Below are 14,701 nucleotides of genomic sequence, written 5' to 3'. Positions count from 1 at the left end.
CCCTCTGGACATTCGCAAGTACCTCCAGAATCTGAGAGAATTGCTGACTAGGTAAGAGTTAGGAGACTGTACGTACAAGACTTGGAAGTGCGATACCTACATTAACGGCAATGATGTATGCCATGGTGGCAAATGTTGTCAAGCCGGCCCGAACTTCTCTAAAGAAAGTGGCCCCTCGTATGGATTTTGGCTGCCCATGATTAGTATAGGGCAAGGATGTACCGTGTCGAGTGCACAGATTGGGGTTCAGGGCTGTTCTAGAGGAAATATCCCGAAGTAAGATGCTGTAAAGGTTGTGGGTATCAACTTACATGGCCGGAACCGTCAAGACGGAAGACTCTACCAAAAGTCGACCTGTTAATCCTCTGGTCCAATGCAGAGAACTTCTCTGTTGCCTTGTCAAAGGCATTCTGAATGGAGGCAAACCACCGCATTTTGTCTCCTGATTTAGACCCCTAGCTGATATCAACAAAGTTGGTGAATTTGGATGAAGTAGAATAATAAAAGTATGATGACACGTTCAGGATAGTAGAGTATGCGTTGGACTTTGGAAGTAGGCACACAAAATAACCGCTGTGTTGATAATGGATCTTTGTTTTGTTTTGATTATTTTGCGTGAAGTCTTCTGGCACCGTGAATAGGAATCAAGGTGCCAAAGTCTCCGACCGAGCTGTCAGAACAGAGACAGCTCCAACCCTCAAAACGAATGTAAGAAATACAGTGGCGTATGAAGGCACAATTAGTGCAGAATCGAGTTTGAAATCAGAACAACATAGAAGTAATCAGAGTCAATGGGACAAGAAAGACAGAGAGAAGTATTAAGGTGGTGCCTCACAGAAAAGAAGAGAGAGACAGGAGAAGTATAGGACATGTGAACATATGAAGAGACGGGTGGACAAGGGGACGGCCTGTACGGTAGGTAGGTCGGTAGGTTGGTAGGTGAGGTAGGCAAGGGAGGCAAGGTGTCTACAGACTGAAAATGGACTGTAGGTGCACCCCGTGAAAGGTGAGAAGAGAGTGTGTTGAGAGACAATTGATGTATCTCCGGTGAGGACAGAATCAAAATTAGAGGTGACACGAGCCAATAACAAGTCTGTACAGTTGACGTAGAGAGGGAACATAGCCTGAACCTACCAAGCTTGGTCCAGGGCACCAGAGAACCAGGTCGCTGGGAATGATGGGAACCAGTGACTCGGGCTATCCAGTCGAAGAAATAGGGGAGATGGAGAAAAACACGGTACATGGGTATGTGCGTTAGTGCAACGCCAAAGGAAGTCCACCATCACGATGTATGCATGTGCATGTGTGTAGGTAGGTAGGTACCTAGGTACTTGGGGCTTGTGTGTAGAGAAAGAGAAAAAAGAGAAAGCAGGATGAATCATTGACCCATGTTTCTAATGTGTTTTGAGTGGGCACATACACTCGACTTGGGAGCACCCGTTGCTTAGTGACAGAAGGCGCGTGGGATGTAAATCCACGAGTATGGGCATGAGCAGGAGCATGCATGGAGTAGCAAGAGAAGGCACGTAATAATACCTAATTTTAAGCAAGTGCTATGTATCCCATCTACCTTTGTCCCCTTGTATTTTGCATTGTATTCAATGTTGTATTCAATGTACCTCTTTTGTGTACGGATATATGTACCTACCTATGTTAGTAGGTAGGTATGTATTTAGGTAGGTAGCACACACCTCCAGGTTGTAAGTATAGGAGGCATATCCTTGGTATCTGCACGGGTACCTGCACCGCCCTTGGTACTAGAATCCCTATTGGGACCGCCTTTTTCAAATTTTCATGTGGCCTCCTCACTTGAAAGCTGTTTGTACTGTGGTTGGAGGAATAAATAGAGAAAACGAAGTAAGGGGTTGCGGCTTATAAAGTCCTCCATTGAGTTATCTGCTCCTGCTGAAGATTTAGCGTTAAATTTTCAGCCCCCCCACCATTGTTTATTTTGTATTCAGGGAAGAAGTACCAGTTAGATCTCCAGAATTTGTAGAGCTGTATACAATGTACAATATTGAGGCAAGGATGTGCAAGGTTAAGGGTTAAGGGGATAAGGTAGTTATTGTCCTATAAAGCTCCCACTTACCTAAAGAGCAGCAGCACCAGTTTTTTATCAAGAAATATGTAGTGGTTCCTGATTCCAATTTTCGTAATTTTCGTGTAACAACCCTTAGTTTTAACTAGAATATTTCAGTTCTTGCTAATTACCTAGGTGATATCTCTATCACTCTACCTCTGCATGCTTCATAGCCATTTGATTCTTCTCTTAAAATAAATGGCCACCCAAGAACATGCTGAGCGACAAACAGCTCGCTATTTCTAATGACGCATATAGTTCACTGTATTTCAGCCGGAAAGTATAGACAGGAACGTTCGGAGGCAATAATAGCAAAGACGTGCTAAAGCGTACCACGTTGCTGGGAGGCAGGGGGATGCTGGGATGAACGGCAGGATCCACGCAAGGGGTTTGCTTGAACGGTCTCCTGCTGGATCAGGCTTCCCCTTATGTCTGGGAATTGGCTGATAGGATGCCGGGAAGCCGACCCCTAGACCCGGCCATGCGTACATACAGCCGATTCCGAACTACTATCTCAAGGCAGTGCACACTTCTGTTCAGCCGTTGATATATTACTTAGCAATTGTGAGATATTCCGCCAGGCACTTGTTGGTATCTACATTGTCCTTTCTCACATTTACAGCGTCTCTACAATAAACATCTTCATCTTTAGCGTCAGCAGAGTAAGGTGTGCTGTCATACTTACATTGTGAAAACTAGGAAAATTGCCTGTGCTGAATTGATCCGCTGTACAAACCACCAACCCCCCTGCAGCTGTCCGGTCGACCACTGCATGCATACCCGCAACCATGGATCTTTTCAGTTTGCTCTGTTACTAGGTGGATTCAACTGCCGACCCCACCTTCGATGTAGTCAAATGCCTCTAGGATCTGGTGAGCCGCTAATCTTGCTATGAACTCTATATCAGAGGAATCACGGGTCTCTTGTGGGCTCGAAGTGGTGGGAGGAGTAGAGCCGAGGTCGACACAAATATGCAAGCTGCCAGAAGAAATGTCTTGCCTCGTCCTACATTATCGAGAGCCACGAATCGACAGTAGTCCCGTCATAGGCGTTGACAACGGGCGAAAAAACGAGACACGCGGGAAAATTGGCCAATTGCCGAGATCTGGGTGTCACAGATGAACCAGTTCGCGGGAGACGAAGCGGGGGTCTGGAGACGATGCAGTCTATCATATGTTCTCTGTACGATATAGACCTGTATGTTGTGGTTGTCCGACTTGTAGGTTCTTCATTGCTACAGTGATGATGCAGACTTCCTCGCTTACGATCCCGTTGATTGTGAACAGTCTCCGGAAATAGAGATGAGCCAGATAAATCTCTCAGGCAGGCATGTTTACGCATCTAATAAGACATTTCAAGGTATATTATTCCCATGAGACACACAGAGGATAGAATACATGTGTGGTAGGCTACGTAGAATTTCGACACCATCACAGCCGGGTCGTCAATTCAGCGTGATTCCACGTTACTAAGCGCCATATTAGATGTCAGCAACGTCTATTTAGGAGAGGTACCGCAGTTGGATCGAAATGGCAATGTCTACAATATATATTCAAAGCCGTCAATGATATCCCCGGTTGTAAACATATATCTAGGAATATCAAACTGATGACGGATTTCATATGTCAAATTGTAAGAACTGCAACCATGGAGTATTATATCCACACTTATTGCTGAACGAAGGCTTCAACGCCTATGTACAGCGACTCCCTTTGCCTGGAGTTTTGGAATCGTGGTACGAAGATATCTTAGATCGACCCTACAAGTACTCCAGATGCATATTTCTCTCGAAGATCAAAATAGCTGGGAAAAAACAATCAAGTGTCAATGGACAATGTGGGGTTATATGCATCATTGACTAAAACTGTCACAGTGTCAATAGGTCTTCGATGGGTCAATAAGATCGACGGGCTTGCTGATGAACAAATACCTACTAAGACAATTTGGTTAGAATACTCGTGGAAATAACGAGGTGTTTCATGAGTCCGATTCCGCCTATACACTATGGCTTGCTCCTAAGACACCGCCGCACCAGTTGCATATCATAGCTTAGGGCACGATGCAGCCATTGCTGAGACTGTTGGGCCACTATGGAGCAACAATACGGACCAAAACAAACCTACACTAAGATGATTGCATGAGCAAGCGAAAGGAGAGACTTGGAGTTTATACAGTGTTAGGGGGAGAAAACCGCATATCTAGACGCTTGAAGGTGCAACATTCTGATTGAAGATCGTGCTCAGATAGCAGTGATTATGCCTTCACTCTGAATTGAGTTGACATGATGATACCTTCCAGCTACTTTTGCCCTATATAGGACACTTTATTGTGCCAGACAACGCAACCGTAGGGGGTTCAGCATCTACTATCTAGACTGGGATACCACTATGTGATGAAGACAGGAGAGCATCGCGAATCAAAGCTGGAGACATATCACACGCGGCCCTGGAACTCGGAGAATTTTGACGGGTTTTGTGGGGGGCTGTGAGCAAACTTGTGGCTCGGTGATTGCACAAGCGCAGCCGCCGTTGCGGTTGCATTCATGTTAGACATTCGTGACAGAATCCTGTAGAATCCTTTTTTTTTCTCGCTTTTTCTGCAACGTCGTATAGCTCCAAGATTAGGTAAGAGGATCTGATTAAGCGGATATCAGCTATACTGCATAGTTATGCTATTTAGCTCGGACACGATATCTGAAGACTAGCAGTTCCATGTTATCTTCGTAATTCACATGATAGCATCTGGACCAGACGCAAACGGAATCCCTCACATGTACTAACAGACACAATAACCCGGGGATCCCTCTGCCCAGGTTAGCCTGTCATCCATACGGGAAATTTATACCCAAATTTACTAGATAGGCAACCCAAGAATCGACAATTTCCCTTTAGGGAGGTAGTACAAGTGTAAGGTGTAGCGCCAAATAATCATAGGGAGGGGGACTCCTGGGAACACCCAAGGAGACACAATATGCACATCCCGTTGGCAGCTATAACCACAGGACTTGTGCTAGGTATAATATCTACACATGTAGCAGCTTGGGCTGGGTGCGTATGACTTTACTTAGAAGCGTCAACGACATCCAAGATATTCACGCGGTTAAGAAATTTCTAGGAATATATGTATCCTCGATGCCTTTCCAACACGGAGGTGTCTCGGTACCTCGGTAGGTACATGTAGGAGGTATATAATACAAACATACAACAGGTATCCTCCCGCGAAGGGCAATTCCAATATAGGTACGCCCTTGTACATTCCACCCTTGGGTACATGGGCACATTTCCCACCCGGCTGGGTGATTGGACAAGCAGATCTTGAACAATAAACTACCCGGTGATCTGTGCCTTCCGGGAGGTGGATACAACAGTCAAGACTCATGAATCGTCCGATGTACTTCAAGCAAAGACCAGACGTTCAGATCACAAGCTCTGGCAGTTCATAGCCACATGTGCATGTGGCATGTGCTCGGCACCTCTCCTGGCCCGAATCAATGACTGTGATGGTAGGTAGGTACATGCAGGTACTTACATAGGTAGGTCCATCTATGTGTCTGTATTGTGGCATCTGGCACCATTGGTTACCTTTCTGTTTGTATCTTTCCACCCGTCTGCGCACCCCACGGCCGAAGGGCGGACCATGCCGCCGAGCCGAATTGTAGACAAGATTGTAGGCAAGAGCAAGAACACCAAGGCGGGCAGTTGCATTCGTGCTCTGTGCCTGTAGTGAGAGCAAGTGCGACTTCCTGCAAGCTGCCTCCGTGTTCGAAATCGGGGTTGGTCCAGCTTCAGGTGCGTTTCACTGAAACTCTTGTTCTCCATTGTTTGTCGCGTCTTCGTGTCATCCCCGAAGCTTCTGTTGTACCAGTTGCGATCTCTCCTCCAGCACACACACACATACACACACACATCCGCTTTCGCCTCTACCTCTCATCGATCAACTTCGATCCTCTCTGTGGTTCACGCTCTTCCTCCACTCCCATTGTTCCCTACGGCTGTTCCTACGACTTGCCGACTTTGTAACAGGAGCTGAAGACGAGAAAGCTCTTTTCATGACCCGAATTGTGTTCTGCATTGTTACCTACCACGATATATGATCCGAGTAATTGATCCTCTGCGCCATATTGTCCGTTTCACAACTACTGCAATCGGACGCTGCCTTGCTGTTTCAATCGCGCCAACCTCATCGGCCCGCTGGCTGGTAACGCCTTACAGCAGGGAAGGGAACCTTGGCGTTGGCAACACCAATTATGTTGCGCACCAGGACGCAAGGCATGGCATAAATGTACGAGGACGCCAACCGCCCCCACGGGTGCCGATCTTGACTAACCGCGCATTCTTTACTAACAGACCTTCAGTTTTCTCCCTGTCATCTCATATAAATCCCATAGAGACTTGAGACGTGCCGAGACGATCACTCTGAGCTTCAGTCCGCCAACATGTTTGACGTCATATGGACCGATCCCAATGTGGAGCGTATGGGGCAGCGGATGTTGAGAAAGGAACAAGAGGCAAAGGAAAAGGAGAAGAGGAGGGCTGAAAGCATTCGCCAATCCGTGTCAACCAGCAGCTCGTCTGCGACTAGCGACCGAGGCTTCAGCTTATTCTCTGGAAAATCCAAGAAAAAGGGCTCAACAACGTCAGATGGAAAGGCAAACCCTTACGCTGCTAGCTGCGAAGAATCAGAATGCGGCACGACAAAGGCCAATAGAAACTCGCAGTATGGGGTTAAAGCTGCGGTCGCCAATGATGATGTACTTGAAGCTGTATCCAAGACTTCTGATGGTGCCGTTGCACCATTACAGTCTCCAACGGAGATTGGCGCAACTTGTTCACCAGTACCACGCGGTGAGAATCATTACCTTAGTTTCGCTTCTCTATGATTCTAACTCGAATACACTAGACTCTGCTCTCTCTAAATGGGCCCACCAAGCGGCCGTCGCAACTGGCGTCTTTGAAAAGATCGTCGCAAAGGAGGCTGAACCAAAAGTCATAACAGAGAATTACGTGCAAAGACTTGGCCCATCCTCTTTCGTCACTCGAACTATCGAAACTACCTTCTCGAAACGCACAGAAGAGGACATTGACCAAATTGATGAAATGCTCACTGAAACTCATATTTCATCGGATGGGGTCAAAATCCAAACTCCACCTTTGGCGGATGTGCCTGAAGAGTCGTAAGTGATTATATCTTCGTGGGGGGAAGGAGTAACTGATATATTCCACAGAACCCCGCAAGCTTGCGAAGAGTCTGGGTCTTTCCCACCTCCGTACAACTTTCCTCACACACCGCCACCTACTGATAATCATACCAGCCGAGCTGTGTCGTCCCCGACATGTAGAGGCCGTCGCCGTTTAGGAGACTCTGAGGCGTGGAAGCCGCCGCATGAGTGGGATTGCACTCCAACTAAAAAAAGCAACGCGGATACTATTAGCGAATGCTCACAGACGACATTAGTCACAAAAAACGCAAACAACTCTGCGATCCCAACTCTTCCAGTAGTACAGAGGGAGCTCCGAATGATGGCAGCAGCTAGCTCAGAATTGATGCTGGCAAATCTGAAATCAAGCATGGGAGAAGCCGCAGATGCAACGGTATATAAAGAATTCGAGATGACTAAGAAGCGTTGGATGTTTTCTGCACTGCACCGACAGGACGGCTACGCGCAATTGATGGATCGCCCAAACGAGCGTCCAGAATCTGCAACTGTACCCAAGCGGAACAGAATTCTAGCACTTTATGAGACCCCAAGTAAGTTTATCCTTAATTGTGTTTCCATAAGAAAAAGGCTAAACTATATCTACAGCATCTGCTTCGTTCCTCGCGGCTCTGTACCCGGCAGCTTCTATTACTCATCTCTCACCTCAACCTCTGTCACCTCATTCTTTCCCTAACATTCATCCACTACTAGTCCCGACGATTTCAGTATCAGCGAGCTCCAGAGCTCTCCCTCCCCAGCTATATTCCGCGGTGACATGTTTGGCAATGCCTGCTTTACTTCCCTCCACAGACATACCTCCACTGCTCCGCCATATCAACAGATGCCTGGCACCAGGAGGCGCTCTGCATTTGACCATCATTGACCCGCAGCCAGTGTCATCTTCCATGGGGCCTAAACTAAGACAGTGGCTATTTACCAATCTTTTGATTAACCTAGAACAAGCCTTTCGTACCACGTGGCCAAGTGAAACATTCCCGGCCTGGCTAGCGGTGGGGCGTCTTCGCGGGAAAGGTAGTACCATTGCCACTAAAACCATACAAGCGGTCCCAATTATCCCCAAGAACCCGAGTAAAGAAGACTTAAAGGTAGAGCTTCGCTGCTTGTCCAACAGAATGCTGTGGCAAGAAATCTGGGGTGGGTTCGTTCAGGCATCACACTGGTGGTGGGAAGATCAGGAGATAGTCGAGGAATGTGTGAGCTTAGGTACATACTGGCAGTGCTCTCACATTGTTGCTGTGAAAGAAGATCCTATTAAGAGTTCAAGATCTGTTCACTAGGCAGTGAAATGGGCTATTGGTCATTGTTTTGCAGCATACCAAATGGTGCTCAAAAGGTATCATGACATAATGTCATAGGCGTCCAGGACAGGTTGTATTCAGGGGACTTTACATGGCAGGACACTCTATACCCCACCGGAAACTAGTGAGCTATAGCTAGTTCCGGGCTCAGGATTTGCTTTCTTCACTTTGTTCTATTCTTGTTGTCTATCTTTCGGTTGATAGTACATTGACAGCTCTGTGATGGTAAGGGGCTCAAGAAGGTTCAGCTACGCTGGGACGCATTCTCTAGGGCATAGATCCTCGAGATAGGTTCAAAGAATATAGTGTGCAGTTTTTTTCATGCTTGCTTATGTCTACTGTCATGTGCTTGCGATATTTTCCTAGGACAAATACTGTTATGACAGCTTTGCTTTCACCATCCAGGTGTTAGTTAGCTACCTGTCTGATACAGTGTGGCTGAACCGGGAACATGAACCGGGAATTGCATGCCGCTGAGGGATAGACACAAGGCCAAGCCAGGGGAGTGATTGGTGGGCCTATCTGTAGAGTTCTTATTACTACATTTATCTTCTGCATCTACAATGACCAACAGCATAAGATCTTGGAAGGGGATTCCATATCTACATGCATCTATCAACATATGTTATGCTTACCAATCTAAAGCGCATCTAATACCGTATCAGTTTTCCCATCGCCAAGACCAGCCCCTTGTACACGACCTATTATATATCACATTCAATCGGTTTTCTCAGCTCCATCGCGAAATCAGGAAATGGAAGGGATAGCTCAATTCAAGGTGGCGGGTGTCTCCTCTCCCTGCGAGACATGGTACAAGGTCATCGGCGATCTTAAGTCCGAAGCTGTGCCCCTAATCATCGTCCACGGAGGACCCGGAGCATGCCACGAATACCTGCTCCCACTTGCCGACCTGGCGCCGTCGATGCCGCTTGTCTTCTACGATCAGATCGGGAATGGCCGCTCAACTCATCTGCCGGATAAAGCCGGAGATGAAGAGTTCTGGACTCCGGAGCTTTTCATCGACGAGTTTCGGAACTTGATGCGCCATCTCGAATTGACGGGTCGCCCCATCAATGTGTACGGCCATTCGTGGGGTGGGATGTTCATTGCGCAATGGGCCGCGCGGCCGGGCGCTGCGAATCTTCACCGCCTCGTTATCGCGAGCAGTCTGGCTAGTATGGATGTCTGGCGCATCGGCATTACGGCTTTGCGGAAGAAGTTACCTCTTGATGTCCAGGAGGTTCTTGATCGCGCCGAAGAGACCTTGGAGTTTGAGACGCCGGAATATGAGGCCGCTGTCGAGGTTTTCTATAAGAGACATCTTAGCCTTGCTAGGCCTTGGCCAGCGAAGGAAGTTCAGGCTGCGCTCGAGTGGTTTGCCAAGGACTCGACCACGTACGGCACAATGTAAGCTATCCTACCCCAGCAACCTATTGCTACGACAGTTTATTAGTCGTTGATGAAAAGAATGACAGTAGTAACTGACAGTTGAGCTAGGTATGGCCCAAGCGAACTCTACGTTTCTGGTTCTCTCCGTAATTGGACCTCCATCCCGGAATTGAGCGGTATTAAGGCCACCACACTGCTCATAAACGGAGCTGAAGATGAGGCAAAGGATGTTGCGATGCAACCTTTCTTCGACAATATCGACAAGGTCAAATGGGTAACCCTCGACAACGCAGCTCATTTTGCTCATATTGATCAGCGCGAGAAGTATATGCAACATCTGAGGACGTTTCTACTCAGTTGAATGCTCATGATTCTTCCTCAAGCATCGTGCTGAGCTTCCCCCTGTTGTAACATGAACCTGGGGAGCAGGTAATCAGCTGTAGTTTCGGCTACAATTCCACAGGGTAATAAGTCAAATACGACTGTACTCGTCTGTATTGCTCGTCGTGTTGATAAAGGATTAGGCTTCATGTACATTCGAAGCATCCTATAAAATGAATGTGGTTTCCGTAAATGCCGTCAATCTTTATGCTCCTACGATAAGCTATTATATTCAATATCTCTATTACCGCCGCGATAATTGCGGGATATACACAGCCTCTCATTATTGAGTATCTTAGGAGCTATTCTTGGCAGGCGATTGGAGGAGACAGATCAATGAACGATTCAAACTGTGCTGTCGATGCTGCATAAATCACCCCGATTCAGCGGCACAGAGTCAGTTCCAAAGCCAGTGATGCGCCCTGTCTTGTTGGAGAAAGTTGTACAACCAAGGAGCAAAGCCATGCTATGTCAGGTAGCAACTTGTGACAACTCATTAGTATACCGATTGCCTACCTGTAGGGTTTCAGATACCCAATCTGTGCCAACTACCCAATCTGAAACGTTACCTACCTGAGGCTGTGCGTATAGTCTTCTAAACCGTCTTTTCAACAATACAACGTCGCGCTCGCTTACAACTCCATATCACAGATTTTGCATTCCCCTACCATTTATTTCTTTAGGTATTATAACCTGCAGGAACAGGAAGCCAATTGCAACATCGGGACCCCTACCGGTTGCACCGTTGTTCCACCACACCAAAATCAAAGAGCGATGATTGACCATAATATGTAGGCAGGCTCGCTTGGCTTCATCTGAGACCTCACAATCACCTGTTCACCAAATTCGTAATGTCTACGTATTTAAGACAAGAAAGTATGTTCATATGTATAAAGAGGCATGCCTACTTCTCTCATCAAACAGATCTATTTGAATGTAACGCTTATATACCTGCCATTTAGACATAAACTACTCCATTACAGTAACCATCTTCTCCCTTTGGACTGCACTAGGTCATGGCTCCGTTTTCGCTGCCCGTAAGACTCCCGTGTCATGAGAGATGGCGTATTTGGGGGCCAAATGCCTGAGTGGTCCGCGCCACTATCAGTCTGCCTCGTCAATGGTGAAGTAGCCATTGCTGTTTCCAATTAATATGGGTGATTGCTCGGCTTACTTGTAAATACACAGCCGTCCCCTCATCATTTCCGGGCATCTCAGATGAACCCCTGCTAATGTCTCTAAATTTGCTTCATCTCAACGCATTGCGCATGGTTAACCCTATTTCACCCCAACAATGTTCACAAAGCCAGGACAAATCGATTTGTCGAGACTATCTCTAGACTCTTTGAGCATGGAACAGCCCCTAGAGCAAGACGATTCAGACATTGAATTGTCCTATTCTGAGAAATCGAACCGGCTTGTCGCTAAACGCTATTTTCAATTCTACCACCAAACAATAGCGGACATTCGACAGAGCCCTATTAACCTCACACCTTGGATCTTTTCTATGATATTTTTTGCCGCAGCTTATATGATTGTGGCTAAACTAAGGTTTTTCGGGGCGCTAAATACCAGCTACTGTAGTCCTGACGGATCCATCAAGCCTGTCTATACAAATCTCTGGGCCACCTCGGATCTTTTCCAGGTGAACATCGCTACTGGGAACCTGACATTCACACAGGCGAAGGTCATCGATACTATCTGGGACCTAGTAAGAACCCTATCCTAGTTTCTGCTGTGCCGCTTAGTATCTTGATAGTCCTGCAACAGAGGAGCTAATATTTGCTTCGTAGATAGTTGGACGTGGCGGACAGGCAACTTTGACTCTCATTACATGGAAACTTTTCGCTGAGTATGCGGCGGTGTCTATGGCTATACAGCCTGTCACATTCGCCACGTATCGCATCTTATTCACTGACAGTGGCCCTTCTATATCATCTACAGCAAGCTTACTTTACGACTTCATTAAGTTTAGAGGCCTCGCGTCAAAATGGGCCAGCGCTTTTCTTATTTACAGCATAATGTTGTCTTTGGCCTTTCCGACATTAGCTGGAAGTACAACTGGCTATACAACACTCAATGAAGCCTTTATTCACACTGATGACAACAACCTAATTCCAATTTCCAGCCCCAGCTGGGGAGACATGACCAACCCCAATGAGACATACGAAAGCGTAATTCGGCGGCAGGGGGTCTGCGTGCCAGTCAAAGACGTGGGTGCAGTCTAGATACCGGTAGTATGAAAAGAATTGGCTGACATACATGTGTTGATAGAGGTATCAGTGGGGTGCCTCATTTCTCCAGGCATTATTTTTAATCGAATTCATCGTACTTTGGATCATTGGTTGTCTCGTCTTGGTTCTCTCAAGCCATGCTCGGTATCGAGTTGCGAAAGATACTGAGATCCCCGAAGGATATCAGGCTATGGGAATTCTGGTGGGGAGCATCGACGAACAATTGACAGAAAGTAATGTTAAAGCGTACACAACCTCGGATCAACTATTGAAGAATACCATCAAAACTGAACTAGGTGGTGGCTCTATATCATTCGGCACACTTACCCATACTAGTACATTTCGACAGTGGCTTGCTGGGGAGCGCATATGGTTGGTAGGCTTGTGCATATTGGTGGCAAGCGTCTTAGCAAGCGGCATATACACATTATTGCGGGTTGCTCCATATGAAGAAGAATACATTATTGATGTACTCTGCATTCCGATCCTCTTCTGGTTGTCTCTCGGCACTCTTTATGCCATCCTAGTTGGGCGGACTTCAAAAAGCAGGCTCTTTCTGATCCTTTGTTGGACAGTGCTTGGAGTAGGAATTAGTGTTGGGTTCCTGTCTATTCCACTTTAGAAGCGTAGAGTCACTTTTTGATAGACTATCGTTCAGAATACTTTGCTTGAATCACATAACGCCAACTAGATTTTATTTCCAAAAGATTTCTTATCATGCGCGGCCTATAGGGAGCTCACCGGCCCTATTTCAGTCTAAGTGTAGTATGCCTTATTTCGTGACGTGGACAATAATTCTATCGGAGATTCTCGTACTACCTTTACACGCACGGGAAATACGTTAACAAATTATGATAACCTGTTAGTTCTGCTAAGAAAGAAAGAGAGGGAGTAATTAATCGGATTGCGTCCCAGGACTAGGACCATTGGCAATTAACTTTTCGTCAACACTACCGCTAGAACCACATAATCCGCCAGGGTAACAGAAAGCAGGCGACCATACTCACGTTTCGAAGCCCCCATCCGCCGTTCCGGACACGATACCATCATACGTTGCTACAGCAGCCTAGCAATAGCAAGTGCCTCCATACACCTTCAGGATCGTATAAATCGCCTGCAGACCAGCCGAGGAGCCACAGATGGCTGGACATAATCTAGTTGTATACAGCCGCGGCTGTGATCAAGTCATCGAACACAAGCATTCGTAAATGGCCCCATGCCCGACACGGTTGGTATCATCACACGCCTTGACCGGCGGCTGAGACTTTGGTGAAGTTGGCATCTTAAAAATGTGCCGCGACAAAGTCGAACCCACCGCCACCACCAGTCCACGACCAAGCACATGTTCCTGACGCGCAGCACGCTGGCGAGCTCGACGAACACTCTTTCTCGTTGCAGTCGCACGACGGACAGCTCCCGTTCGCGCAGCACCACGGCGAGCGCTCATCGCACTCGGATTCATTGCATGTGCATGGGCACCCGTTGTCAAGCTTGCATTTGTCGTCGCACATACACATCTGGCTCGTCGACCTCGTCGAGGTTGGTGCGGTCTCGATGGTCGTTGTCAGCATCGGCTGTCTATTATTTGGATCTTTCAGGTTGCCCCATCTCCCATTAGCAAGCAGGGACCAAGTAAATAAGGCTAGAAAAATGTTCGCTCGCATCATAATTTTCATCTAAGTGGGGGGCTTGCTGAGGAGGTTTTGTTCTTGGTAAGTTGTTAAAACCTCTAGAAAATGTGGCAGTCGCAGACAATTTATACATGTGCCAATTATGCAGCTATTTAGATCAACCACGATAGCAAAAACTACATAAAAAAAAATCATCATGTGAACAGCCTGTAGGTCGTATTAGTACTACCGTAAGCCGCGTAGCGTGAGCATCGGGATTTCATGGTTTCTGTGTAGCTAACAGATACTGCAGACAAACAGGCACAGACATTGCTAATGAACAACAGAAATTAATTTGAATAACACCGCATCGGCCACATCTAGGCTTTTGGACAACTGTGGTCTTTCGATCATGAAGTGCTGCGACGGGAGAGTAGCATTCGCAGTGTTCATATTTCCTAGTTGGACTACCAACTATTACCATGTTCTTT

The 14,701-nt window shown here is 46.9% G+C and overlaps 4 protein-coding genes across 4 annotated transcripts; 3 read left to right on the top strand and 1 right to left on the bottom strand.

Annotated features, from left to right (window-relative positions):
* Positions 1–167: 167 nt before the first annotated feature.
* Positions 168–1,507, bottom strand: F5B22DRAFT_607192 (uncharacterized protein). Its single transcript, XM_047974969.1, has 2 exons — positions 312–1,507; positions 168–190 (listed from the first exon to the last, which is right to left on the bottom strand). Exon 1 carries the CDS (start codon positions 1,241–1,243, stop codon positions 740–742), a length of 504 nt encoding a protein of 167 aa, XP_047830699.1. The 5' UTR covers positions 1,244–1,507; the 3' UTR covers positions 168–190; positions 312–739.
* Positions 1,508–6,350: 4,843 nt separating this feature from the next.
* On the top strand, positions 6,351–9,022 carry F5B22DRAFT_607190 (uncharacterized protein). The gene is made up of 4 exons (XM_047974968.1): positions 6,351–6,924; positions 6,980–7,253; positions 7,305–7,828; positions 7,884–9,022. Exons 1-4 carry the CDS (start codon positions 6,516–6,518, stop codon positions 8,573–8,575), a joined length of 1,899 nt encoding a protein of 632 aa, XP_047830698.1. The 5' UTR covers positions 6,351–6,515; the 3' UTR covers positions 8,576–9,022.
* A 135-nt stretch (positions 9,023–9,157) lies between these two features.
* On the top strand, positions 9,158–10,537 carry F5B22DRAFT_188416 (Alpha/Beta hydrolase protein). The gene is made up of 2 exons (XM_047969472.1): positions 9,158–10,003; positions 10,094–10,537. Exons 1-2 carry the CDS (start codon positions 9,351–9,353, stop codon positions 10,344–10,346), a joined length of 906 nt encoding a protein of 301 aa, XP_047830697.1. The 5' UTR covers positions 9,158–9,350; the 3' UTR covers positions 10,347–10,537.
* A 739-nt stretch (positions 10,538–11,276) lies between these two features.
* F5B22DRAFT_188422 (uncharacterized protein) lies at positions 11,277–12,692 on the top strand. Its single transcript, XM_047969473.1, has 2 exons — positions 11,277–12,077; positions 12,160–12,692. Exons 1-2 carry the CDS (start codon positions 11,661–11,663, stop codon positions 12,592–12,594), a joined length of 852 nt encoding a protein of 283 aa, XP_047830696.1. The 5' UTR covers positions 11,277–11,660; the 3' UTR covers positions 12,595–12,692.
* Positions 12,693–14,701: the final 2,009 nt, after the last annotated feature.

Source organism: Xylaria bambusicola (genome assembly GCF_022495145.1).
Source record: "Xylaria bambusicola strain CBS 139988 unplaced genomic scaffold F5B22scaffold_21, whole genome shotgun sequence".
In the NCBI taxonomy this organism is placed as follows: Eukaryota; Fungi; Ascomycota; class Sordariomycetes; order Xylariales; family Xylariaceae; genus Xylaria; species Xylaria bambusicola.
The sequence above is the reverse complement of the archived record's forward strand: the minus strand, read 5'-3'. Positions and strand labels throughout refer to the sequence as shown.

Coding starts and splice junctions, on each gene's coding strand:
- F5B22DRAFT_607192 (XM_047974969.1), bottom strand. CDS start 1,243: ATGTACCGTGTTTTTCTCCATCTCCCCTATTTCTTCGACTGGATAGCC.
- F5B22DRAFT_607190 (XM_047974968.1), top strand. CDS start 6,516: ATGTTTGACGTCATATGGACCGATCCCAATGTGGAGCGTATGGGGCAG. Junction 6,925..6,979: donor TTGTTCACCAGTACCACGCG/GTGAGAATCATT, acceptor CGAATACACTAG/ACTCTGCTCTCTCTAAATGG. Junction 7,829..7,883: donor AGCACTTTATGAGACCCCAA/GTAAGTTTATCC, acceptor CTATATCTACAG/CATCTGCTTCGTTCCTCGCG.
- F5B22DRAFT_188422 (XM_047969473.1), top strand. CDS start 11,661: ATGTTCACAAAGCCAGGACAAATCGATTTGTCGAGACTATCTCTAGAC. Junction 12,078..12,159: donor TCGATACTATCTGGGACCTA/GTAAGAACCCTA, acceptor TTTGCTTCGTAG/ATAGTTGGACGTGGCGGACA.
- F5B22DRAFT_188416 (XM_047969472.1), top strand. CDS start 9,351: ATGGAAGGGATAGCTCAATTCAAGGTGGCGGGTGTCTCCTCTCCCTGC. Junction 10,004..10,093: donor TCGACCACGTACGGCACAAT/GTAAGCTATCCT, acceptor CAGTTGAGCTAG/GTATGGCCCAAGCGAACTCT.